At 49.1% G+C, this 24,871-nt stretch overlaps 1 protein-coding gene across 4 annotated transcripts in view; it reads right to left on the bottom strand.

Annotated features, from left to right (window-relative positions):
• Positions 1-557: 557 nt before the first annotated feature.
• The window catches only part of NR6A1 (nuclear receptor subfamily 6 group A member 1), a 76,444-nt gene continuing 52,130 nt past the window's right edge, over positions 558-24,871 (bottom strand). For 3 of the 4 annotated variants that reach the window (XM_039561663.1, XM_039561665.1, XM_039561666.1), the window contains 8 exons: positions 19,494-19,724; positions 15,905-15,960; positions 14,337-14,494; positions 13,252-13,479; positions 12,651-12,905; positions 9,193-9,314; positions 7,603-7,755; positions 558-6,644 (listed from right to left, as the gene is read on the bottom strand). In XM_039561663.1, the coding sequence (XP_039417597.1) occupies positions 6,556-6,644; positions 7,603-7,755; positions 9,193-9,314; positions 12,651-12,905; positions 13,252-13,479; positions 14,337-14,494; positions 15,905-15,960; positions 19,494-19,724 (1,292 nt within the window). In that variant the 3' untranslated portion in view covers positions 558-6,555. The remainder of the gene's footprint in view (positions 6,645-7,602; positions 7,756-9,192; positions 9,315-12,650; positions 12,906-13,251; positions 13,480-14,336; positions 14,495-15,904; positions 15,961-19,493; positions 19,725-24,871) is intronic. The other variant, XM_039561664.1, reaches the window with a different exon arrangement.

Below are 24,871 nucleotides of genomic sequence, written 5' to 3'. Positions count from 1 at the left end.
GCTCCTGCAGCACCCCATGGTGACAATGACCCACCCGAACTGCTGCATGTTCTGGTCACCCCAGAGATCAGAACCCCTCGGTGACAGCAGTGCTGTGGCTGTGCTGTGCACGCAGGGGTGCAACAACCAAAAGGATAAAACCCATCCTCCTGCCTGCTCCCCTGGGACCCAGGAAGGAGATGGGGACCGCCACGCACCCATTGCTCGGCAGGGCCCAGAGTCCATGCAAACCTTCACTCTTCCATTGTCTCTATTCCTGTCACCCCTCAAGGTGCAAGTTTCCCCACCCAACCCTGCTCTCCGTTGAGGCCACTGCCAGTCCAGGCTGTGGCTGCTCTGGGCAGGGCTTGTGCCCTTATCCCAGTTCCCAGCCACAGCAGCAGCACACAGGCCTTTCCCACACCCACCAACCATTCCAGAAGCACAGCAGCAGGCAGGCTGGGGCTGCAGCTGCCACCCAGAGCAGCGCTGGGCTCCCCACCCTCATGGTGCCCTCCACCCTGAGAGAGAGCCACCACCGAAAGGGGAAGGGACAAGCAGCCAGGAGACACCAGCAGTGCAGAACATTTCACATTTATTAGTTCATACAGCTAAACACTCACTAAACATGCATTCAACACTTATTGGTCACATTTCCACAGGTAGTCAAGTCCCAGAGCAGAGCAGCGGAGCAGGGGCAGGTCGGGCTGACACGGACCCGCCGGCAGAAACATTCATTTGGTCGTAGCGCGGTGAGGGGGCAGCTCCCGGTGCCCATTCCCCCCCAGGTGCAACAGGGCCAGACACACCCTCCTGCCCCAGCCCTGGCTCTGAGTGTGCCAATGTTCACCGTGTGTCATGCCGAGGCAACATCCTGCTTCCCTGATTTACACAAGGGATTGTGGGAAAAATGAACGGGAGAAACCACTTGGAACATCACCAAGAAGGATCCAACAACCAGGACTGACCCTCTTGGAAACATCCCTCAAACCAGCCAGGGGCTGACACCAGCAGCAAACCTGACCCGCTGCCTCTCCAGGCTGCCCATGACTGACACACGAGGAGCTGCGAGGTCCTGTGAGGTCCCAGGTTACAAACGCAGCCTCTGCACCAGGACTGAGCTGGAACCAGGCCTGTGGCTTGATGGGCACCAACAAAACCCAAACTGCCATGGGCCACAGCCTCCCCAGGGAGGGACACTGGAGCTCAGCCTCAGGCACGGGACACACAGCAGTGACAGGAGCCAAGCCCCAGCCCACGGGAAGGGAAACGCAACTCCAGCAATCACAGCCTCTCTTCCTCGCTGGCAACAGACACTGGCAGTATTTAGTTTTTCACACAATCCCTTTGAGATGATAAACAGGATGTCACACGAGGTAGTTTAGTTATGGAAATTGAGTCAATAATGTTATCAACTATTACAAGACATTTTATAAATTGAAAGAAAACAATGAATCACAAAAGGCTTTGTTAAGGTTGATCGTCATCTGGTCTCAATTTCTGTTTCTTTTTGCCCTTGGGGGCATTTCTTCCACTGAACCGTGTTGCTTCTTTCACAGACTTGTCAGAGGGCAGCTCACAGGAGCTATTTTTAATTTCTTTTTTCAAGGGAAAGACACTGCCTGGATTGGCCTCCCCAGCTTTTTGCAGGGCTGGTTTAAACTCAGATCTGCAGATCCTGGCTGAGGGTGCTGGGAGGGGGTTTCAGCCCTGCAAACTTTTGCTGACTCTCACTCAGTGCTGGCCCTGTCTGTGGCTGGGACCATTTGGACACTCACAGCAGCTGTAACCCCGCCAGAGTCACACACCAGTGCCTTTCTCAAATTGTCTGGCTGTGCCTACAACCATAGTGAGAAAGTTGTACTGATGAAAATTAAGAATTCATAAGCAACAAACAAAGTACAGAGCACTGGAACTGGCTGCCAGCGACACAATGAGAAATTCCTGTTCCCCCTTTTCCATGAATACTGAAACATATTTCACACCAAAGGCAGAGGGATGAGGCAATGCAGAAATAGAGCCCCACAGACAGAGCTGGTCCCCAGCTGCCAGGTGGTGCAAGGGCACAGCCTCATACAGCCCCGTGCACCTTCGGGATGCTCTGCCCACAGGACCACATCTGAGCCTTCAGCAGGCAAACTTCCCACAGCCAAACCCAAAGCTTTTCCCCAAAATCCCCACATGGGACTTTGGTCAGCTCTCAGCGGGTCCTCCAGACAAGTCATGAAAGAAGCAACTGTTGCAACATCAAAACTAGGGTTTCTCTGGGTCACATTTAAATACTTATCCCTGAGCTTCTGTGCATTGAAACAACACACCATGAACACAGAGAAACACCACAGCTTGATACTGATAGCTATGCACTCCCCTCCATTTACACATCATCTACAACTTAAAAATTAGTTCCATACTTTAACTAGTTCCCCAAGTTTCCCCCTTTCTCCTGCCTTTCATGTGGCAGGGATGATTGCCGCTTATTATCCTGAGAATAACAACATTTTCACAGACACCGAGCTTCATAGTTTCAAATCAAAACCAAGAAGGAAGAAAGAATGAATGGGAAATAGCACATTCACAGGAGAATCTTTTTTTTTTTCCTTTTTTCCTTTTAAAAAATGTAGTGAAGATAAAAGAAATTCAAGGGTTTTTTTTAAAAGTTGGTTTGAAGGACAAGACTTAAACTCCTTTACCTGAGGTGGCTGTGGGTCTGTGCAGAAGCCTGAGGAGCGAGGGCAGATCCTGCTGGCACAGAGGGGGACGGCAGCAGAGGCACTCGTGCCTCTGCATGGGTGGGCATGGGGCCACCAAGGACCCCACCAGCAAGTGAGAGCAGCCCAGGAGCCCTGCTGGCACCCCTGGGACCCCTCACTCTCATGGGCGCCCACAAAGCAACACCCCAGCACTGGGAAAACGGGTGGTACTGGGGTGGCAGCTGCCCTGTGCAGGTGCCTTGCAGCTGGCAATGCCACTGACCACTGGTCACTCTGAAAACGCCCTCTTTGGCCTGTGCGTGATGGGAGATGACAAAAGGTTTAAGAATTAAATCTCTGGATTTAAGAATTACAGAAGGATCCAGAGCCACTCCCTGATGGCCCAAAGCATGCAGTGCCTCTGCAGGAGTGAGAAGATGAAGGGCACTGGCACAGTTCACAGCTGAGCAGCATCCAGTGCCCGTGGGAAGTGAGGGAGCGCGAGGTCCGGCTGCAGCAGCTCTGCCCAGAGCCCAGCAGCGCTGCGGACCCCTGAGCACCCTGGCTGTCCCTCATCCCCCTGCCCTCTTGCAGGGCTGGGCATGCTGAGGACAGGGACTGGCTACTGACCCACACTGAGGGGTCAAGGCTCAGCCCACTTGGCAAGAGCCTGAGCTGAAGTGGAAGAGAACTCACTGACTTTCCAGAAGGTTCTGTTGAGGCCCTGGGATCTGGCAGTCGCGCTGGGACCGAGCCCCGTGAGCAGTGACCCCTTCCAGCTGCACCACGGAGCGAGGCCTCCTGGGCAGCCTCCCCTGAGCACGTGAGCCTGAGCACTTCAAATTTATGTTCCAAATCTCTGTTCGGATTAAAAGTAACTCTTCAGCTCTCTATCTGCACAGATGCTTTGAAGGAGAAGAGGGGGTCAGCCAGCCAATTTATCTTTCAAATCGGGGATAAAAATTGACTTGTCATGGCAGAAAATTCTACCAAAGACTATTATTGTTGATTGATTTCTCTATGACAGAAGGTCAGATAAGCAAGAGCAGATAGACACCAAAGATAATGAACTTCCCCCTACTAGCATTAAGCACAAATAAAATATGAGTCCCTGTAAACTGAATGTTACGTGAAGAATGGAACAAAAATTCCAGCCTTTCCAGGGTGTCCTTCAAACCAAATTCACAAATACATCTACCTAACGTCTCTACGTCTCTAGCTACATTCCTACCTTCTCATAATACCTGAGTTTGCAATGCAACACATTCACATTACCCTGTTTAAAAAACACAAGTCATTAGAGGACTTGGTGCAGAAGATATCAGGAATGACTGTCCGGTGATTCCGTCTGGTCTGTTTGCTGCTTCCTTACCTGTCAGTTCAGGAAGGATTTTCTACTCCCATAGCAAATGGGTATTTGGGAACGGATACTGCTGCCAATCAACCTTTGTAAAATTTGCTTTTGACAACAGAAAGTGGAACATTCATGTCCGTTTGTCATCATAACTGAATTTAGGTTTTTGGTTGTTGTTGGTACAGCATTAGTTTTGGGACGATATTTTGGAAAACCACAGATTACTCAATAGATTACTTTTGTTGGATAGCTGGCAACAAGATGACTGCTTTTATGTACACTAATTAAAACACTTATTCATCAACAGATTATAATAACTCAGTAACTGTAGAATAAAATCACTCCTATGCAATTTTAACAATTCCTTGAGTGTATAAAACAGCAAGCCAGAAATAACCCGTAATAAAAAGATCATATCAAGCTATTTGGAAATTAAACTTAAAAGCTGAGAAATACATTCTAACTTAGAAACAGGTAAACTAAAATCTTCCCCTGAACACGTGAGGTATCGGCTGTATGCAGAAGGCTTTCCTGAGAATACACACGTGTCTCATTGTACTGTCAGAAAGTAAATGAGATTTATGGAACCACCTTTGGATGTGAAGCTCCATCGAGCTGGGCCCAGCAGCTGTTACCCGTAACATCCTGTTTAAATAATGAAAAATGAACAGCTATGGACTTTTAGAAAAGGGAAACCATTGAGCTGGGAGATGCCCAAGCAGGATGCTCACGGTGAGGCAGCAGCAGGGCCCTGCCGTGCTCTGACCGCAGCCATCGGCACCACCACGGCCTGACCGGGACGTGCCAAACCAGCAGGTCACAGCCTGCCTTGGGCTGCAACCCAGGGAGCACCCGCTGGGCCAGGGGGAGGGAGGGAAAGACGACTTTGGTGAATGGGATTTTTCTCCTGCTCACCATCACATTCATGCACAGCAGCTGCAGCCCGTCTGAGCTGTGCTCGCTCTGTGCCACGCAGCTGTCACCAGGGAAAGACAAGAAGGTAGTGACTCATCCTTCCTACCCTGAAGGAACAAAAGTTGTTTCCACCAATATTTTTAAATCAGCATTCAAACACTTATTGAGGAGCCACCTTGCTAAGTGAATGCCAGATTTACATCTAAGGAGGCAGGGAAGGAAATCCAGCCAAGGCTGTCTAGGAAAATGACTGAGTCTTTGAATATTAATTCCTAATGAAGGAGAGGAGAGCAAGAGCATCTCATCCAACCTCCCCACCACGAGCAGGAAATCAAGAGGTCACTCAAGAGAATGCCCAAGTTTAGCTAAACACCAGCACTTAGCAATCACTCAATCAGTTAATCAGCTGTCATTAAACCAGTTCTCCATCTGGAGTCGTGGGGAGCTTGCGAGATGGAAAATCCAAGCCTTGCAACACCTAGAACACAGCAGGTCGCCAAGCACAGCAGTAATGTTCTTTTTCCTGGGATTCCACAAGGAACAGCACAGTTCTGGCAGGATATAACTATGGAACATCCATTCCCTGAGTCCAGCAGAGAAAGCCATGCCAGAGGACACTGGAGTCCCTCCCCCCACTACACAGGGCCCATTTAGCACAGCATACATTAACTACTCCCAAAACGGGGATTGCTTCAATGCAGAAGCCTCAGGAGTCAGGTACCATGCTGGAGGAACACACTAATGGGGGCAATCCTGCCTCTTCTCTAAGTAGGATTTTCCTGCTTTTGTAAACCTAAAATGGATTTTAAGGAAGTGATGATAAAGTCCTTGCAGTTCTCTAGCAACAGTAGCACCTTTGTGTAATGCCAGGAGCCTGTTATGAACCCTTGAACACAATTTCAGAGAAATTGGCAGGTGTTGTGGCAACAGTAAGAGGGCAGCTGGCCAGGAGGGGCTGGGGCAGACCCCACCTGGAGCTCCCCAGATGGGACAGGGCCAGCAAGCCCCTTGGAGCACTGCCATCCCACTGAGAAACCTGCAACTGGAAACCACCAGGGGAAAAGAAATCAACTGCCTAGACAGACTTCTCCTTCTCCACTCCCTGCCTTTTTAAAATTAAAGAAAAAGCTTGGCACTTCTCTAGCACCCACTTCTCCAAAGTCGTCCCTTTGGGATACTAACAGCTCTGTTGACATTTGCTCTCTATGACAAATGCTTTTGGATGCAAATCATGGAAAGAGCAGTTCGTGAACAGCATCTTCTCTTTGAGGTAGTCTTAGTCATCTCGGTCCCCAGCCCCAAATACAAAAGAACTAATCCTAACAAACACTGTAACATTAAACATCTTCACATTCTGTAAACCACTGGAGAATGCATTTGCTGCATTCTTACAGAACCATGTGCATCGTGTTGAAGATCATACATTCAACTCTGTCGTGAAATAAATATATAGGAAAAAGAGTAAAAAACCAAAAACAAACAAAAAAAAGATTCTTGCTACACGGGCAGGGAGGCCACTGCCCTGTCTCCTGCCTGGATGGCGTTTGCCCCTCTCCCGGGGTGAGCCAGCTCCCAGCCCAAGGCTCAGCATAAGGCACCGGCCGGGGCCAGCTGCGCTCACTCTTTGCTCACGCTCGTCTTGCAGGAATGTAGAACAGCCTTAAAAAGGAGAGGCAGCTGCTCCAGGGGGACATTCACCATTTTTCCTGGTAAGAAAGAAACCAGAATTAGCAGCCACTCCTGAATCAGATTTCAGAGACACCTAAGCCAGCAGCACTGGAGATGATTTTACCTTGAACTTCTCACAGAAACAGTTAATCATCCTACAGCTACATCAGACATTTGATATTCATTTTGACACAATATGATTTATTATTTACCGACAGAAAGCAAAATAAATGGGCAAAGTTAGATCAAAATGATTTCTCCACAATGGAGCAGTATTTACAGAAACTGGAAAAGACTAAATCCCATCTCAACCCAAAGTGCCTTGTTGATCTGCATGACTAAATTACAAGAGCTACTCTGAGATTATTATCTAGTTCATTATGATGAAGTAGGATGAAGCATATGGAGCCTTGACACAGGGAGGCAAGCATCTCCCTCTGCCATAACATTCAGAAACAAACAGTTTTAGTACCACCAGACCTTGGAGATCTAATTAGTGACACAACTGCAGTTGGGAATTCACCTGCAGATTTCCAAGGTCCAGACAAGTGGAAACATGGAGGTTCAGGTCTGCCTGAACTCTGCTGATCACTTTCTGCTTAGTTCAGGGATCTCTTTAATTCTCATGAGATACCTACTCAAACCAGGATTATACCCTTTTGAGACAAAATGCCCCCCATCTGGCAGTGAAAGAAGAAAAGGGGAGAATAAACTATGTACTTAAAGGGTGTCAGGTTGGAGCAAGGCACCTCTTCCTGGAGCAGGACTAACCCCGTGCCCACCAACATCACCAGGACACCTTCCCAAAAGCCCCTCTGACTGGGTGAGCTCAGGGCAATGGGATGGGCTTAAAGATGAGCAGAAGCTCTGACAGGAAGAGGTCCCACACAAACATCCTTAACCAAAGTCCACAAGAATTTCACTGCAGTAAGTTAATTATCATTTAAAAGCAAATTTCACTCCTTGCTCCCAGCGGGAGAAGTGCTCAGAAGTTACCTGCAATATACCGTATCTCTGGCAAACACATCATTAAATCCGGGAAGCGGTTTGGCTGGTGGGGGTATTTGTACTCCGTGAAGTCCTGGCAAACGTACCAGTACCGCTTATTCAGCTGCTCCAGTTGGGAGGCGTTGGTCAGACCCCTGATATCTGGAAAAGAATACAATTAAGAGTAATGAAAGCAAGAACATCTCAGGAGAGCAGCAGCCTCGCGCTTACTGCCACTTCTTCAGGACAGACTGATTTCTGTCACTCTGATCTGGGTCCCTGCTTTGGAGACTGGCTTCCAGCACCTGGTTAGACCAATACAAAATTCCCATCTCCCTTCCTGCTGTGCCTGCATCATAGATGTGTCTTTACATGAGCGTCTGGATCCAGGATTTCCCTCCACAAAAGGCTGGGAAGAGAACAGCTAATGTCCTACACTGCTCATCTGCAGCTCAATGAATGCTCTTGGAGAGAACAGCCCCAGCAACCTGAAATCCCTGCCTGGCACAACACAGCCAGGTGTCAGGGTTTGGTCCTCACAGCAGACCAGTGTAACACCTCCTCAGACAGAACACATTGGTTTTAGCTGTCTCATCTTGGCTGAGGACAATGCTCAGTTCTATAATTCAAGATATCATCACATTTCTCCCCGTCTGCTTATGAATTATGTCACAGGAGCTTTATAAACTTGTCAAGTTCTTATTTTTAAATTTAGCTTTGCCAATGTCAGGCAACACACACATAGGAAAAATGGACAGGCAGGAAGTCCCACTGGCAGCATGCAGTGTGACCAGTGGCATTGGCACTGCCGGGTCCTGGGGAGGATCCGGCACGGGAGCGAGGAAGCTGAGGAGCCTCAGAGCAGGCTCGGTGCTTGGAGACCATCTGACGGAAGAGGCATTGATCTACTGCCCAAAAGCTGACTTTTAAAAATAAGTCTCAGGTATTTCACATAAAAAATTGCAAACTTCAACTAAAAATAAAAGAAGACAGGAAGTTAATGAAAATACATTTTGGAAAACAATGGAGACAGCTCGAAAAGTGCATTATCCAGTGTCAGGAAACTGCCCAGGGAAGCAAACCGGAACCTCAGCCCGGCACAGATTGAAGCGTCAGCATTATCTCCCTCTGGAAATGAGTGGGGGAGGAGGGAGTCTGCAGCACAATTTTACAGACTGCAACTATCTTTCACAGTACAAAAGACTTTGGAGACATTTATTTCCAAAATTACAGCTGAACACTATTCACTGAGCATTTGTCTCTGCATGGATTTTGAAATGCCCAGGGTCCTGAAGCAGCCTGAACTGTCAGCTTTAATATGCCACTTAATCAACAGGAGGATACAGCCCTTTCCTAGGCTGCACTCATGGCCTGCATGTACATACTTCATTCGTGATTACCTTTCACTTTGTAGAGTCAGATTTAGGTATAGAACCTAAAAAGCAGGAACCCAGCTAAGTGACCTAAGGATATACCCTGAAGGTAAACATGTTAACAAGCCAGAAAAGCTCTAAAAAAGGGAGGACCAGTCTTACAAATTCACCCTTTGAAGCATAAAAATGAACAAGTGAGGCTGGTACCTCCTCTTTGCCGACTCACCTTGGTTTAGGAAGTTGATGGCTTTCATGCACGCGTACTCCTCGTTGCTGACCTTCAGCTGGCTGAACTTGCGAAAGAGGTAGATCAGCCGCTCCATCACCTCCATCCCCTCTTCACTGAATCTGGAGGACAGAGATCACACATCAGCACACACAGCACACGGACTGAACAGTGAAGATGAAGCTTATTAAAGTAACTTCAGAGATTTTAACATCTTGCAAGATAATTTTTAAAAATTTCGTCAAAACTGCCTGAAGTCTGCTGGTACCAAAAATAAGGAGGAAAATGTCTCAGTTACAAATGCAGAATCATAGAACCATGGAATGGTTTGGGTGGAAATGACCTCAAAGCTCATCCAGTTCCATCCCCCTGCCATGGGCAGGGATACCTTCCACTAGACCATGTTTCTCAGAGCCCCATCCAGCCTGGCCCAGGGATGGGGAGTCCATGATCTACAGATATTTGTAGGAAAAAAACCTCTCTTGGTGATTCAGTTCACCACCAGCCTGTTCTGACAGCAGAGAAGGTTTCACAGAGTCAGGAATCTGCAGTGAAGCTGGTGACAGAGATGGGTGAGACGGGGCACACTGATGCACAGGGAACACAAACCTCCCCCAAACCCCCTGGGAAATTTCCTGATGGGGATTTTGTGGGCGCAAAATGAGATCCTCCTGCTAAAGAGGGTGCCACACTTCATCAGGAGTAATACCCCATGTGCATCACAGAAAAGCCATGGGGAAGGACCAGGCTGGAGTGGAGCGGGAGGGTGTGGAGGGCTGTGGGTGTCTGCAGGCACCTTCATCATCCCATGCTTGCCCAGGGCCAGAACAGCCTCTTGGGAACACATCTCACAGCAATACCCCCAGCTTCAAAGAAACCACATATTGCAGAAGCGCTCAGAAGTGGGACAGAAGTGTTTCGGGAAGCTTCAGTGTGCTCTGGCATTGTGCAGCACAAAGAATAAGAGCACAGCCAGCAAGCCATCTCTGAATAGAACAGAAATAGAACCTTTTTCACTGAATAATACCTTATTTTGGCATGTGTGTTTGTTTACTTCAAAGTTATTTGTAAAATGCATGATGGAGTTTGACCTCTGTGAAGTGAAAACAAGCTGTCTGAACTCCAGGTCAGTTCTTCAAGAAAGTAATATTGTAAGTGATGAAAGCCTTGTCGGCTAATCTAAAGTTGTACAAGTTTTCTTGCTCTCCAGTTGACATTAAAAATCTTGCAGGTGCAAGATTGCAAAGCTCAAGAAGTTAATGAGCACAAAGACCACTCAGTCATCTGCTGGGTTTAATTGTTTTTAGAGCATGCACATTTTTACCAGCCACTCATCACTACATAAATCCAGGAGAGCTCTTCTCTCATCCCTGCAGTTGAACTGTCTTACTTTTCTGCGCATACTTTCCTCCCCCTTTCAAACAAAGCTGTTCTGTTTTTCACAGCCCTATTTCTTCTCGAGGACTGACTCCTCCACACACTTTTCCTCACAGTTTACACCAGGCAAGTTTCTGGCTGGGAGTTATCAGGATCAGCTGGGGAGGAGGGGGAAGGGAAGTGCTATCAGGAGTGATGGGGGAGGTCAGGAGTCTATTCATTTCATATTCATCTTCAGAAAAACAGTACAATAAAAGAAAACATTTGATCTAGCAGGCAAACAGAACATTTAGCCAGCTGTTAGAGGCAATTAAAACACAGGGGCTGGGGAGCTCATCCTATGCCTTTGTTTGTCACCTATGCTTTAGCACTGCTCTTGTCATTTTGCTAAATAAGAGCAGAGATTAACCCTGAAGTGCCAGACCATCCCTGCTCAGTGAGATTTCTCCAACCAGGTGTGAGCTCTAACGAAATTCCCTTTGCAGTCACTCCTGATCAATGCCAGTGGAGCCGGGGCCTCTCCGAGAACGCCCACAAATGGGACACCTCTCCAAAAGGGCCCCTCTCAAATCCAAAGGGACCAGCTTTTCCATGAGTGCTTTGGACAGGGAGACTGATACCCATGAGCTATCCCACTGCTGCTGGAGGCAGTCAAGCCATGGCTGAAGGACCATGAAGACAAGTGGGAGGGAGCCACACAGCTCCAAACTCTCATCTCTGCAGCTTCCCACTAAATGGCTTTTTGGGTGTGCATTCTCCCAGGTTACTAATGACAATTAATAACACTTGAAAAGCTAAATCACAAGAAGAGACTGCAGACGCATTCCTCTCCCAAGAACACCTATTTTCATCCATGTGCACAGATCTTCTCTGAAGGACCTTCAAGACGACCAGCTCTGAATTGCCGGTTTCTGCAGGGCGAGGATTCCTCCTTTGTCTTGTTGTCTTACCTCTCGCTTGCATTTACCACAAACTCAAAATGAAACAAACCCTTCTCTTGTGAGGGTCTGACCAGGACAGCAGGAACAAAAGGACAGCTGAATGCAGGAACAAGTGTCATTGTGGTTTTCTATGACCCTCAGTGCTCCTCGCAGGAGCGGCACCAGATGCACGATGAATGGCTGCGCAGAGCAGCGCCGCAGAGGAACCTGTCCCAGGAAATGAGACACCTGGGTCCAGCTCTCCGCTCCCTGCCATGGGCTCAGCCAGCCAGTGCCTCTGCTTGTTACAACAGATGCACAAAGGAGCCCCCAAGAACCATGAGACGCTGCAATGGCCGAGGATCACAGCAGCGTTTCAAATCTCTGCTCATCAGACATCGGATCCCCCGGTGACTCCGGCAGCATCGCAAGCACAGCAAGGGCAGAGAGCGAGGGGCAGGTGTTTAAAGGGAGGATGGGCAGCAGTTTCCCTAAATCCTACCTATTCTGCCATAGTACTGTGAGATTGTGACTCTACTACCAAAAGAAGAATCTGTCTGGCACCAAGACTACAAAATAAAATATCCAAACCAAAAAACAACACCCCTGACCAAAATGATAAATGAAAGGCAGGTTCCTCAGAGCATCAGATAGTCTGTACCATGGAAAAAACAAGAACTAAGTTGCAACATCTTTAAATTTATGTAACCAAAACAATGAAATAGCAATTAATAATGAACACTTTGATAATACAGACAACCAGCTTTGTGAACAACCTTTCCACTGGCCCAAAGGGTTTTTAAGTAAGACTTTCTTTCCTTTGTGTCAGGGTTACCCAAAGTGTTGGTTAGTTTTACCCTCCTCATAAAAAGGTGGCTTGTAGGGCTGTGTTGGAGGAAACAGCATTGCTACATGAAATTCAAACAGCCCCACACAGCAGTGTGCCCTTCCCCTGCAGAAGGAAGTTGTGATCCAGCACTGACTAACCAGGATGTGCTTTCTAAGCCTGGAACAACTGTTCCCTAAGAAATAGAGAAGGAAAACAGCCACAGGTGAAGTGACCTGTCCCCAGAGGTGGTCAGAGGACACCTGACTGTTGGGCTCCCCATGGCTCCTCCTCTCCAGATCTCGCTGCCTCACCCTGGGCTCAGCCCATCTCACCTGTGCAGCTCGTCGTCAGAGGGAGAGTACTTGGAGGTGACATCCGCAAGGTCACCAAAGATCTGCTTGCTGTAAACAGTCAGCGAGGAGAGCAGGATCAGCTCCTGCCACGTAGAGCTGAGCAGGCAGGTATAGTCCTTGATGGAGAGTTCGCAGAAGAACGGCAGCTTCTTGATCCAAGCAATCTGCCTGAAAAGCAATTCATCCGCCAGACGACACAGCAATGCAAACAGCTCTGCCTGAGTCACTTTATACCTGCAGGCACAGTTAATACAAAGGCAGAAAAAACATTAAAAACTTTTAATGACATCACCTGATGAGGCACTTGAAAACAAGGCAAATGCCAAAGGAATTTGGCAGTACCCATGGTCAGCACCCACCCTGCCCGGGCAGGGGCTGAGGGGAGTCCCTGCAGCCCCTGGTGTCACCCACCTGCCCAGCACCCAGCCTGGCCAGACCACGTAGCCTGGAACCCCACGCCAGGCCCGTGCACCCCAGCTCCAGCCCCAGGCAAGATGGGATGGGGGCTGGTTTGGTGCTTGCACTGTGGTTGCATCTCGCCCCAGGGGATGCGCCCGCCGTGCCCGCGTGTCACACGCACCCGTCCTCGATGAGCATGGGGGTGCCAAGCGGCTCCAGGTCCTCGGCACACACCAGCTGGGTGATCAGGCTGTGCGACTGCGGGTCCAGGCTGCGCGTCTGCGGCGGCACCAGCGCCGAGTGGGCGGAGTAGCTAAAAAGGTGCGGCAGGTACTGGTAGTGCGTGGACACCGGCGTGCCCAGGTACTGATCCCTGAGTGCAGCGAACCCGTTCAGCTCCACGGACCTACTGGAAAAGGAAAAGCTCTTTAATACACCCCAAAACTCCACCTGATTCATTACAACATCGCACCCAGCTCCATCAGAAACGTTAACAAAAATAGGGAAAGCAAACAGAGTGGAAATGCCTTTGTGTTTAGACCCTACTGTGGAAAGAGCCCAGTGTGCACTGGCCACATGTCCAGCCTGGCCGGGCACTGGTTCCATGTGGTGGAAATCTGGGAGCTGCTGCTGAGCTGCCATTCAGGGAGCAAAGCAGAAACCCACCTGTGCCCAGCCTTTCCACCCCAGCTTCCTTACAGGGCCAGAATTTAGGATTTCACATTAAGTACTTACACAGCCAGTGAACACAAACAAGGCCAAGCTTAAGCTGCAACTGAAAGTAGATGGGATCTGAGATTTTTGCTGTGTTTGCAACCAAAGGCTGCATCAGGAACTGCGTCAGGAGGTTTGCACTCGCAGTAGCCAACTTTAATGTAACACCATCAATTACTAACACAAATGGTTTTATTTTCAAAATCTGAGCACAGTGCAGAGAAAGAGCTTATGCAGAATGAGCAGCGAAGGGTGATAAAGTTCTCAAGATCTGCAGAAAACACAATCAATATAAATTGAGGTATATTTTAAATGTAATTTTAACTCAAGATTGTCCTCCTTTGCTCATGAACATCTCGCGCCCCAGTTCAATTTTTTTCAATCCAGTGCCAGTTTGTCTTAGAACACAATCAGAGAGGTAAGAACCTGCTGCATTGACCAGTTTACACGGAAATGCCCTCACATGTTTTCCCTACACTGACCCCAAGTATCACTCAGGGAAAGAAATCCAAGATTCCTGTAACACCAAATTCTTCCAGGAGTCATTCCCACCTTGAAGATGGAGTAGAAACAGGTGAAGGCTGGTTGCTCTCAGAAACTCCATTTCCAGGGGAACTATGGTCACTGTCTCCGTTGTTGCTCCATGACATGTTTGCCTCTCCCTCAAATTCTTGCCCAGACATAATTCTCTCAATCTCTTCCTCTGATATCTGTCAAATACAGGACACAATGGTTACTTTGGCTGGGAACAGAAAAGCAGAGCCTCTGTTTGCAAACACCTTGTTCAGTCACACCCAACAGAGCTGACCCCCCCACCCCCTGCAGGTACCACATCCTTCCTCTGCATTTAACAACACACACGAAAAATTCTATTTACAGGTAATCGTGGTGACCTCCAGCTCCTGCAGTATCATTCAAGTGAGGGTAGCACTGTAGACAGGAACTGACACATGAAAAGATGATGTCAGATGAACATGGCAACAAGCTGTAAATCAGCCACCGTCACACCATGAAAAACCTGGGAGTAATTGAGGCCAGTGCATTGGGAACATCACTCAGGACTGGCAGAGGGAAAGGCAAACAGGAGGTGGGGCAGGCTCTGGTTTGATAAAGCAATCAAGAGGCAAGGTGACATATATAAAATCAGTCAGGAAAACATTTACAGGGAGACAGAGTTCCCTATTTTCCTCCAGATAAGAACCAGCTGGCACCTGAAGTATCAATTGAGCATCTAATACTTAAGTTCTAGAGAGTAACATATACAAAGCTAAAATGGACTAAAAAAAAATTTTAAAATTGAGTCACTGTAATATAAAGTTTCAAGAAAGTGCTGGGCATGCTCCTGGAGGAATGTTCCACCACTAACGGGGAAAATGAAACAAAAATTTAGAGGCTTCTTTATTTTTAAATTCTGTGTATGTCTCTTAATGTGCACAGCAGGAAACAGGTTTGTGTGGTTCCAGGCAGGCTGTGTCTGCCACTGACCACAGGCACCTGAGTGCCCAGCAGGGCAGAGCGGTGCTTGCTTGGCTCCTCACGCTTTGGGCCGGGCCAAGTGCTCCTTCCCTGGAGGAGTGCTCCTTCAGCTGGGCACTCAGACTCACAGAATTTGCTTCAGTGTTATTTCTATTTTGCTAAAATAAACAGTAAACTTTTAAAAGACCCCTTTTCCAGAAGCAAGCTGGAAATGGCCATCATTTCTCAGGCATGCAGCACAAACTGCTGTGCTGAATTACCTCGTGCTTTACAAGGCATCTCTGGACAAGCTGTGCCATCAATCAGAGAGACATTTACTGGTGCCCTGCTTGCCTCAACTGAAGGGATTGCAGCAGGCAGATGGAGATTTACTGGGAGCCATGGAGGGACAGACGTCCTTGTGTGTCCATGCAGCACCCTGGGACAGGCAGCACCCAGCTCTATTTACCAATCTACAGCTCATGACGTGTTTCTGGCAGAGTCAGAGCCGTGCCACGCCAGTGGGAGGCACGGCTAGGGATGATGGAGGCTCGACCAAGCCAGCCCCAGCCCAGGCTGAGCAGCCACGGTCTGAGCCCAGTCCAGCCCAGGCCAGGAGACGAAAAGCAGAATGGAACCATGGAGGGACAGCCACACGTGCTCACCTGGACAGGTCCGATACTTTTGTTTCTGCCTCCTGGCATGCCATCCTCTCTGATTGCTGAAAGATACAACCAAACTCGGGTGAGGAACACTACTGCCGGGTATTCCCAGAGTATGTATGAAGGTACCTATTTATTTTGAAAAAAAATTTTATACTTTAAAAGATGCGTTTTTTTCATTAGAAGTTTACAGAGAAACCTCCAGTGCTTGAGCAGCACACACCATGGTTCTCACCCCAAAAGGCAAGGACATGTCGATGGGGCTACAAGCACTGCTCTGGGACTTTAGTTTCTTCATGTGCTCCTTGAGGGACAGGTAATGAAGAAACAGCAATCCTTTATCACAATTAATTCCAGCATAATTTGAGAAGTGGCACACGGTAAGGAACCCTATTTGACCCCTGGAAATAACCCAATGAATGCCCAGGACTGCTGGAAAATGAGATGTGGAGGCCTGCACATCCAACTCCACTGTCCACAGCCCTGTGAAGCACCACGAGCCAGAGTCCACTGACCAGTGCTGCTACCAACACAGACACAAAGCACTGCACTGGTGACTGCTAACCCTGCTGTCACTTCAGAGGTCACATCTACAGCCACTACAGAAAACGGAGGGGGGATGTTTGACCCTGCTGGTCACTTGGAAAGCCGTTGTTTAAAACTCAGGTTACCAGGATGAGCTGCACAGCTGCGTTTCAGAGAGGCAGCCTCATTTCTCAGTACAGCAGCTGCATTTTTAAGGCTCTTTAAGCAATTTCCAGGGAGCTCCAGTGAAGCCCAGTTAAGGAGATTAACCTGGAGCAGCTTCTCTGCCTTCCTCTTCCCTCTGCCTGTCTCTGCAGAGGCCAGTGGCAGCCCTGCTCCTCGTGTGCCTCCCCTCCCAGGCTGGTCCCCCCGTTTATCAGGGCCCGATCTCTTTCCCACCACGACCTGGCCAGACTTGGCAGGAGGCTCTCCCCAGCTGCACGGTGACCTTGCTGCTGCATGGCCTCACCCTGCTTGGCACACGGGGCTGCAGGAGGCCCTCCCGGAGCAGAAAATGACACAAAATTTAAGGAAAAATTTCTGTCCCAGAAAAGCCACGCTGCTGCCTGGTTTGAGATATCCTCAGCTCACTCAAATCCTCCTCGTGTGCCTCGAGGCTGCACCCGCAGCTCAGGGAGTGCCTCAGCAGGGCAGAGGAGAGGCACACCCGGCCACGGGAGCTGAACTGCAGCTTCCCAAACCCCAGCCACCAACCCGGGCAAGGCACAGCACTGGGGGAAGGGTCCTGGTGCCTGACCACTGCACCAGCCCGGCACCAGCAGGGCAAGGATGCCCACGGGCCCTTCCACCACCACACCACGGGACAAGCAGTGGGTTTAATTCTTCTAACACTAAGTCCATCCCCTCCATGCAACAGCCAGTATTTTTATTTCAAACACCAGATAAGACTCATTTAAGCACACTGGAGAAGCCATAAACACAGGATATAAAACAACTGTGATTACCTTTCACATCACGTAAATCTCTTACGATATAGCAAGATAACAAGCTCATTTTAACAAACAAGGCTGTTTATTTCCTATGAAAGCTCTTTATAAAAAATATCAGTTTCTCACTAAAAAGCTAAAAAGAATTATGTAAAAAAAAACTGTCATTGTTAGCTGTTACACAGTTTAGGTTTCTTTAACTTAATGGAACTACAGGAATTCTGGGGGAACTTCTCTCATTTTCCAACATATTTTACCACTAACTATGATTTAGAAGCTTCTCTTCAGCTCATTACATTATGAGCCATGGGCATAAATGGTCTTGGTCTTTTGATTTCAAAGCATAATTGTAGCAGACAATAGCTTACACCTGCAACAAAATGTAGGGATGTTTTAGCTGGTGGTCCATCAAAAAGGCATCAAGAGATCTGAATGGTTCCCTAACACAGATGGACCCTCTCGAATACCATCCTGGTCCTGGGCTGCATGACAGCCAGTCTCCTCAAAGCTGGTTTTCCTCCCAATGCTGAACTCTGCACCTTATCTGGATTTAAAAGTGATTGTATTTAGACCTAGTTTGGAAGAGATTTTCCAACCCAGCGATGCCATAACTTGGGCACCAGGGCAGGAAGAGAAAGCTCCAGAACCCAACACTGAGGACCTTCAGGGCTGTCCGCAGCCTCCTTGGCCTTGGCAGAGACACCGGTGGTGAGTGGAATTCACGCACTTGTTTGGAGAAGGAAGGAAAAGGAAAGAAGCAAATGAAGAGAAGAGGAAAGGAGGAAAAGCAAGGGAAGAAGGGGAGCAGGGAAGGGCGTGCGGCCGGCAGGTGGCGCTGCGCCCCCGCGGGTGAGGGCCCGACCGTCGGGTGAGGGCCCCGAGCCGCCCCCAGACCCACAACACACCCCGACCCCAGACCCACAACACACCCCGACCCTCGGGTGAGGGCTCCGAGCCGCCCCCAGACCCACAACACACCCCGACCCTCGGGTGAGGGCCCCGAGCCGCCCCAGACCCACAACACACCCCGACCCCAGACCCACAACACACCCCGACCCTCGGGTGAGGGCCCCGAGCCGCCCCCAGACCCACAACACACCCCGACCCTCGGGTGAGGGCCCTGAGCCCCATCCAGACTCACAATAAACCCCCTGATTCCCCCTGATCCCCCAGGGCTGAGGCCAGCTCTCCCATCTCGGCCCCTGATGCATTTTCTAAGGAAGATCCTGGTGGATTTGCAGTGAATTTATGGAAGTTTCAGTGCCTCTGACAGGCGGCTTTTGCATGAGCGATGGCCCAGAGGCCATCAACAGCCACATCTAAAACCATGTGGTGACACTGGGGTTCGGCAACCAGGATGAAGGATCACTCCACTGCCTCACTGCACGGCCAGGGGAGCACCGTCAGCTCCTGTTTGCGCCATCAAACCAAGGAATCCCTGCTTTTAAGGGGTAACAGCAATTCCAGAGGTTAAATACACAAAAGATTGGAGTGAAGAGTAGAGACATGGCACTGAAAGCAACCACAGTCCATTCTTTATTCCTAATTTCTGAGTTACCTCACACCTTCCATCCTGTAGATGATACCACAGCATTTGGTCACCTCTGCACACGTGGGGGCAAGGGGTGGCTGTCCCTAACCCAGACCCCAACTGTTTCAACCAGAGCAGGTGGTCAGTGAAGACCCTCACACCTCACCCCTGGGCAGCAGCTGCTGGTCTAAGTTCCCACGACAGCAAACAGGTAATGCCTGGCTCAGATCTCTTGGGATTCCAAAAGCCTGTTTAAATGCTTTAGTTTATGCCACAGTGGTAGATTGAAGCATGCAAATAGTGACCACTTTGCTCAGCATAAATACAAATATTCTCCAAATATTTATACCTGCTTTCAATTCATACAGACTGTTCCTCCATACAGGAATGAAGTTGCTCAGAACTTAGTATCTGTGCATCATTTTTAATCCATGCCTGATTTTGCTGAAGTTTCGCTTTTTTTTTATTTTTGGTTGAGAGTTTTAGAGGCAGAATTGCAATACAAGATGGCAGCTGAAGGAAGGGCAGCCCCCACTGTTATCCCTGGCCCCGATGTGTGCCTCCCCCAACAGAGCCCCGTGCCCGTTACCTTTGCGGTTCATGCCCATCTGGAGGCACTTGAGCAGCCGGCAGTACTGGCACCTGTTGCGCTGCTTGCGGGACATGACGCAGTTCTTGTCCCGGCTGCATCTGTACACCCGCTTGTTGCAGATGCTCCTTTTGAAGAACCCCTTGCAGCCCTCGCAGGAGATGATCCCATAGTGCAGCCCCGTGGCCCTGTCCCCGCAGATCAGGCAGGTTCGCTGATCCACCCGCTCATCTGCAAGGCAAGAGGAAAGGCTTTGAGGAGGAGCCCGCAGCTTTTGTCAGGTCAGTCTGACTGAGGGGCAGTCACTGCCAGCCCGTGCGGATCCATCACGCAGCACTGCAGGGGCAGCTCCATCCTTCCCTTTGCCACGGCCAGGCAGGGCCCTTGGGGCTCTCCCCAGCAGCCTCCATTGAGCTTCCTGCTGCTCTTAGCAGAGAGGAACAGAAATCTAATGGGGAAAAAAGGGGTCTAAAATGTCCCACCTGAACCGCACAGAGCGGGGCATGCAAATACAGAAACCTGGCAGACACCAGAGACTGTGAAATCCTGTCACATCTCAGAGTCCAGGGATACCTCCAGGCTTCAAAAACCCCACTGCACAAGCCACTGCCCAGAACCCAAGAGAACATCATTAATCGTACAGTTAAGCCACAGTGATGTGATTTTACTGATCCTTTTCCAAATCTTTGGAAGGCCTTTGGATGACTAAAAATGTAAATTGCAGGGCTTTCCACAACAGGAGCTGTCACATTAAATTCAGTATTTTAAGACTCTAACGCTGCCTGGGAGGGAGAGCAGAGATGATGCTTGGCTCAGTGAGATCCAGACAGGGATGTCAAACAGAAGGGAAGAAGTAAATGATGGTGAAGAGACGCAGGTAGTTAACCAAGAATATCATCACCTCATACTGCAAAGGGAGGCCTAAACCTTGCTTCAACCAACAGTCAGCTACGCTTCAAATAATGTCAGCGAGTCGCACCAGCAGCTTTTCCTGTAGCAGATGTTTCACAGCCCAACACAGTTTAACCCCTTGCATGCCAGGCCAAGCTGCCTCCAGCCCCCACCTTGAGTTTTAACCCATTAAAATCCCAGAAGTTGCAAACAGATATGCACAGCAAAGGTGGGAGCTATTCAAGTACATTCAGGGACACACAAATCTGCAGTATTCCAGTATTCTCCATGGGGCTGCTTTCCCAAATGTCAAGCAAGCATCACCCAGATGAGCAGATCACCCTGGCTGAGCCAGGGAACACTAGGCTGCTTCTCACTCCATCACACCTTTCCTAGGGATGCTGGTTAAACCAGGTTGGTTTTGGTGTTTGTTGGCCTGAAGGGCAGAAACACCCACGACTGAGGCAGGACCTGGGAGGTGGCACCGGCTCTCTGCGGCTGCCTGGGGACAGAGCAGGGCACGGCAGCTTCCCTCGCCCACCAGCCACACTGGCAGCCAACAGGGAGCTCAGACTGGGCAGACACACGGCTGGACAAACCCACACCGTGCCTGGGGTGCTGCCCACACCCACTGCTCCCCTTTGGATATAGACCTTGAAAAACCCAGCCTTTGGATGGCACTGGCTTGTGAAGATGAGCTGAGTCAAACTCACTTCAGCACAACAACACCAAGCCTGACTTTCCTCATTTAGATTTGACCAGGGAGTTTTCTGAGACAAAGGTGTTTATCTACGGGATGGATTTTTGGAGCAGCAGGAGGTAGGAGTCACAGTGAAGTCTTCTCCAGCCTCAATAAAGCCCAAGCAAGCTGACAAACCAGGGTGTAGCTTCTTACTGCTGCAGAACATGTGAATGCAATAGAAATGAATGAGCCAAATGTATTGGGATCAGAAATTAAACCAGTTTTCAGTTACACAAGCCAAGCAAAAATCTAAACCAGCTGCTCCTACTCACAAGCAGCTTTCTCCAGAGCTTAAATGCAGTAGAAACCAGAACCAATCTGTGTTAATCTCTAAAAGGTTTGCTATGCACAGCATGCACATTTGCACTGTTCTCCAAATTTCACTGTTATAAACATTAAAATAAAAGGATGACCAAAGGAAACACAAACTTTAAGTGAAGGAACATTCCTGATTCACACCAAAACATTCCCAGTTTTACAGGACAGACCACCTCAGGTATGTGCTGAACCCAAAGGAATGTGGGTACAGATCAGGAGCGAGGCTATCTAAGCATCTCTGAAGGGAGGCAACTAAACATGACTTTGTAGTCACCAAGTGCATAATCTCCACCTTCAGCAATCTGATAAACGCGGGGAGGGGGCCAGGGATTAGCCAGGACAGAGGAGTCCTCTATCTGCAGGGTTTAGCTCAGCCTCAGATTAACTCCTGGCCCTCCCCCTACTCCCACAGCAGTGCCATAAATCCCGGGTGCCGGGGGATCCCGGGGTCAGCAGCAATGGCTGGACTCGCCGCTGGGCACGGGGAGGCACGGCCAGGCAGGACCAGGGAATCACCACCGGCATTCACATGGCTGAAGGCAGGACACCCTGGATTGCTCCAGCACCACGGCACAGCCCCCGGGGCTGGCTCACTGGGCTCCCTCCTCACCCGAGAAGCTGTGGCTGAGGATGTCAGTGAGGGCTCATTTCCAGGCACAGCTTTTTTTGTTGTGGGAAGAATAGGGCCGTCACCCAGCCAATGTGGGAAGCCTGGATGATTAAAGCGAGGAGGAATCGGAATCCTTCCCCTGCCATCCCCATCTCCCCAGTCGAAGGGCGAGATGGTGTGAATGGCCCCCTGGCCACAGGAACTGCACACACCTCCAGCAGAAACCGTTCCTTGGGTTTCCAGATTAAGATTCGCCGTCGAGCAGCGGCACACACCGTGAACAAAGACACAGACCCCAGGGACCACAGAGGTGTCCCTGCTCCCCACAAACCTCGCTCAAACAAAACTGGGAGATGAAAAATGATGGCCTATAGAAAGTCTTAGAGGTTTAGATCTTTAAAAAAATCCTACAGGGACCATAGCCAGGCCCACGTTGCTCCCCTGTGCCCACGGGTTTGCTGCTCCTGACCTTTGCCAGTTTTCACCCCATGTAATGCCTGGTGTGGGTGAAGGATGGGAGAGGTGGGGCAGAACCACAGTGAACTTCACAGAAATGGTAAAGCACAAGCAAATCTAAAGCAGTTTTACACTGAGGGTGCTCTGAACTCCCTTAACCTTGAAATTTCACTAGAATATCAAACCAGATAATAAGAATAGCCATTTTTAAGCAAATAAGCCCTCCCTCCTCCCTGTCTCTGTCACCTCTTGTCTCACTGATTCCTCTGGTTTCAAAAGCTACACACCGCAACACAGATTAAGACAAAAAGCAATTGATAAGAATTTTTTTCAAATACCTGTTTTATTTCAGAGAGAGAGCTGAGGAAGCTTCCCCCTGCCGCCCTCCCCAATTTTCCTGATGAGTCTTACATTTAACAAACTCATACACGGGATATTCTGGCTTTGTTCTCCCAACCCATTGTAGCAGGGGCCACTAAATCAAACAGTTGCTGCTACAACAAAAGCACTCACAAAAATCTCAACCTCATCTTGAACCCTGAAGATTTTTATGGCTACTCCCTTGCTAGCCCCTCCCCGAAGCCACATTAAAGGATGTATTGTTTTCAGAGGTCATGGTAGGTTTCATACCACATACAATGTAAATTCTCCAAGAATATGATGATGTTACACAAGAATCACACAAGATGGAGTGAAAAAGAGAAAAAATCTCCTCTCGTCTATGTTTTATAAAATAAACAGTAAAAGCAAGACATTTAATTTTTCAGAAAACTTGCTTTTCCCCTCAGCAAAATGAGCAGTCTTGATAATTTTTTAAATAACATTCCTATGAATTTCCAAAAGGAAATACCTTACAATCTTGCTGAAACACATGGCAAAGACCCATACAGAAAGCACTACAGCACGTGAATGAGATTCTAAAATACACAGCAAATAAATTAAAGCATTGGGACACACACCCAGCACACCCCTGTCACTGCTCCCACCTGTGCCACTCCTGTGGCCAAACACCCCGAGCAGGCGACCGGGAAGCTCCGGGAAGCGCCGTTGGTGTTGGGAATGGGGGAGCGGCACTGCCGCATTCCGGGAGGGGACCAGGAGCTGGCTGCATCTGCAGGTCCCCAGGCTGCCAGGGGGTCACACCCACCCCTGGAGACCCAGTTTAAAACTCTACAGCAACTACAGCTCCCTGTGAGATTTACCTGGGAAATCTGACGGTGTGTTGGTGCAGCCGACTTGTGGGATTTTCCATATCGGTGCTTTACCATGGAAGAGAAACAAAGACTTTGTTTCCAAGAGTAAGGCCAAAAGTGAAGGCACAACCCCTCACCCAAACCCCAGGACAGACCGTGCCGGGATTTGGCCTGGCTGGAAAGCAAGAGGGAGAATGCAGAAAGCTGCTGCCGGCAAAACTTCCCTTTTATACAACAGAATGTGAATTTACAGCTTAAGAAAATCTTATACAGCTGAAAAGAAATTACAGGCAACACTCAGCACTGCAATTCATTAATATATTTAACATCTTTTCAGCTGCGTGCCAGTTATGTGCTTCTTGATTAACTGACCCTATTGCAGCTGCCTGCAGCACCCTTTAGCTGGGTTTAAATCTCAGGCTGCTAAATACCAGCTGTTTGGGGAGGGGGGCAGAGGGAGAGATCTCATACATGTGTTACTTAAATCCCAACAGCATCTCACTCCCCTCCCTCCTCTGATGATGCCTCAAACACAAACAAACATGTTGGGGTTTCTTTTTCCCTTTATTTTTCCTAACAATGTTTTTCATTGTCAATTTTTAGTTTCAAGAAAACCATCCTGTGAAATTCAAACCCCAGAACTGGAGGAACTCCCCCTTCACTGTGGAGCGCTGCATTGTCCAAACAAGCCCACCCCCAAACCAGGCGCTTTGCTTCAGGGGCCTTTTTTTTAAACTTATAATCGATGAACACAGGGATTAAATTTTCTGTGCGCTGGCCCCTGCTCGGGACGGCAGCGAGCTCGGCGGCAGAGCCCGTGGCCGGGCGCACAAAGGGCCGGGGCGTCCCGCTCCTGCTCCCCATCGACCCCGCAGATGGGGGTCCCACCCCACGCTGGAGGCGGGCGAAGGCTCCGCGTCCTGCCTGGCCAGCCCAGCTCAAAGAGCAGATTGTGCTGCCCCGGATCAGGCCGGCCATGGTGAGAGCTGAATAGAATTAACCCTCTGTGAACTAAAACAAAAACATTTGTGTGCCCAGCTGGGAGAAAGGTTAATTTAAATAGACAAGCCCCCCGAAAAAAAAAAAAAAAAAAAAGAGGAGGGGAAAGAAAGAGGCAGCCTGCAACCTTATTCTCTGTACTGTAAAAAGATGTTCTACACACAGAGAG

Source organism: Corvus cornix, chromosome 17, assembly GCF_000738735.6.
Source record: "Corvus cornix cornix isolate S_Up_H32 chromosome 17, ASM73873v5, whole genome shotgun sequence".
NCBI lineage: Eukaryota > Metazoa > Chordata > Aves > Passeriformes > Corvidae > Corvus > Corvus cornix.
Note: the sequence above shows the minus strand (reverse complement) of the source record. Positions and strands in the feature narration are given on the sequence as shown.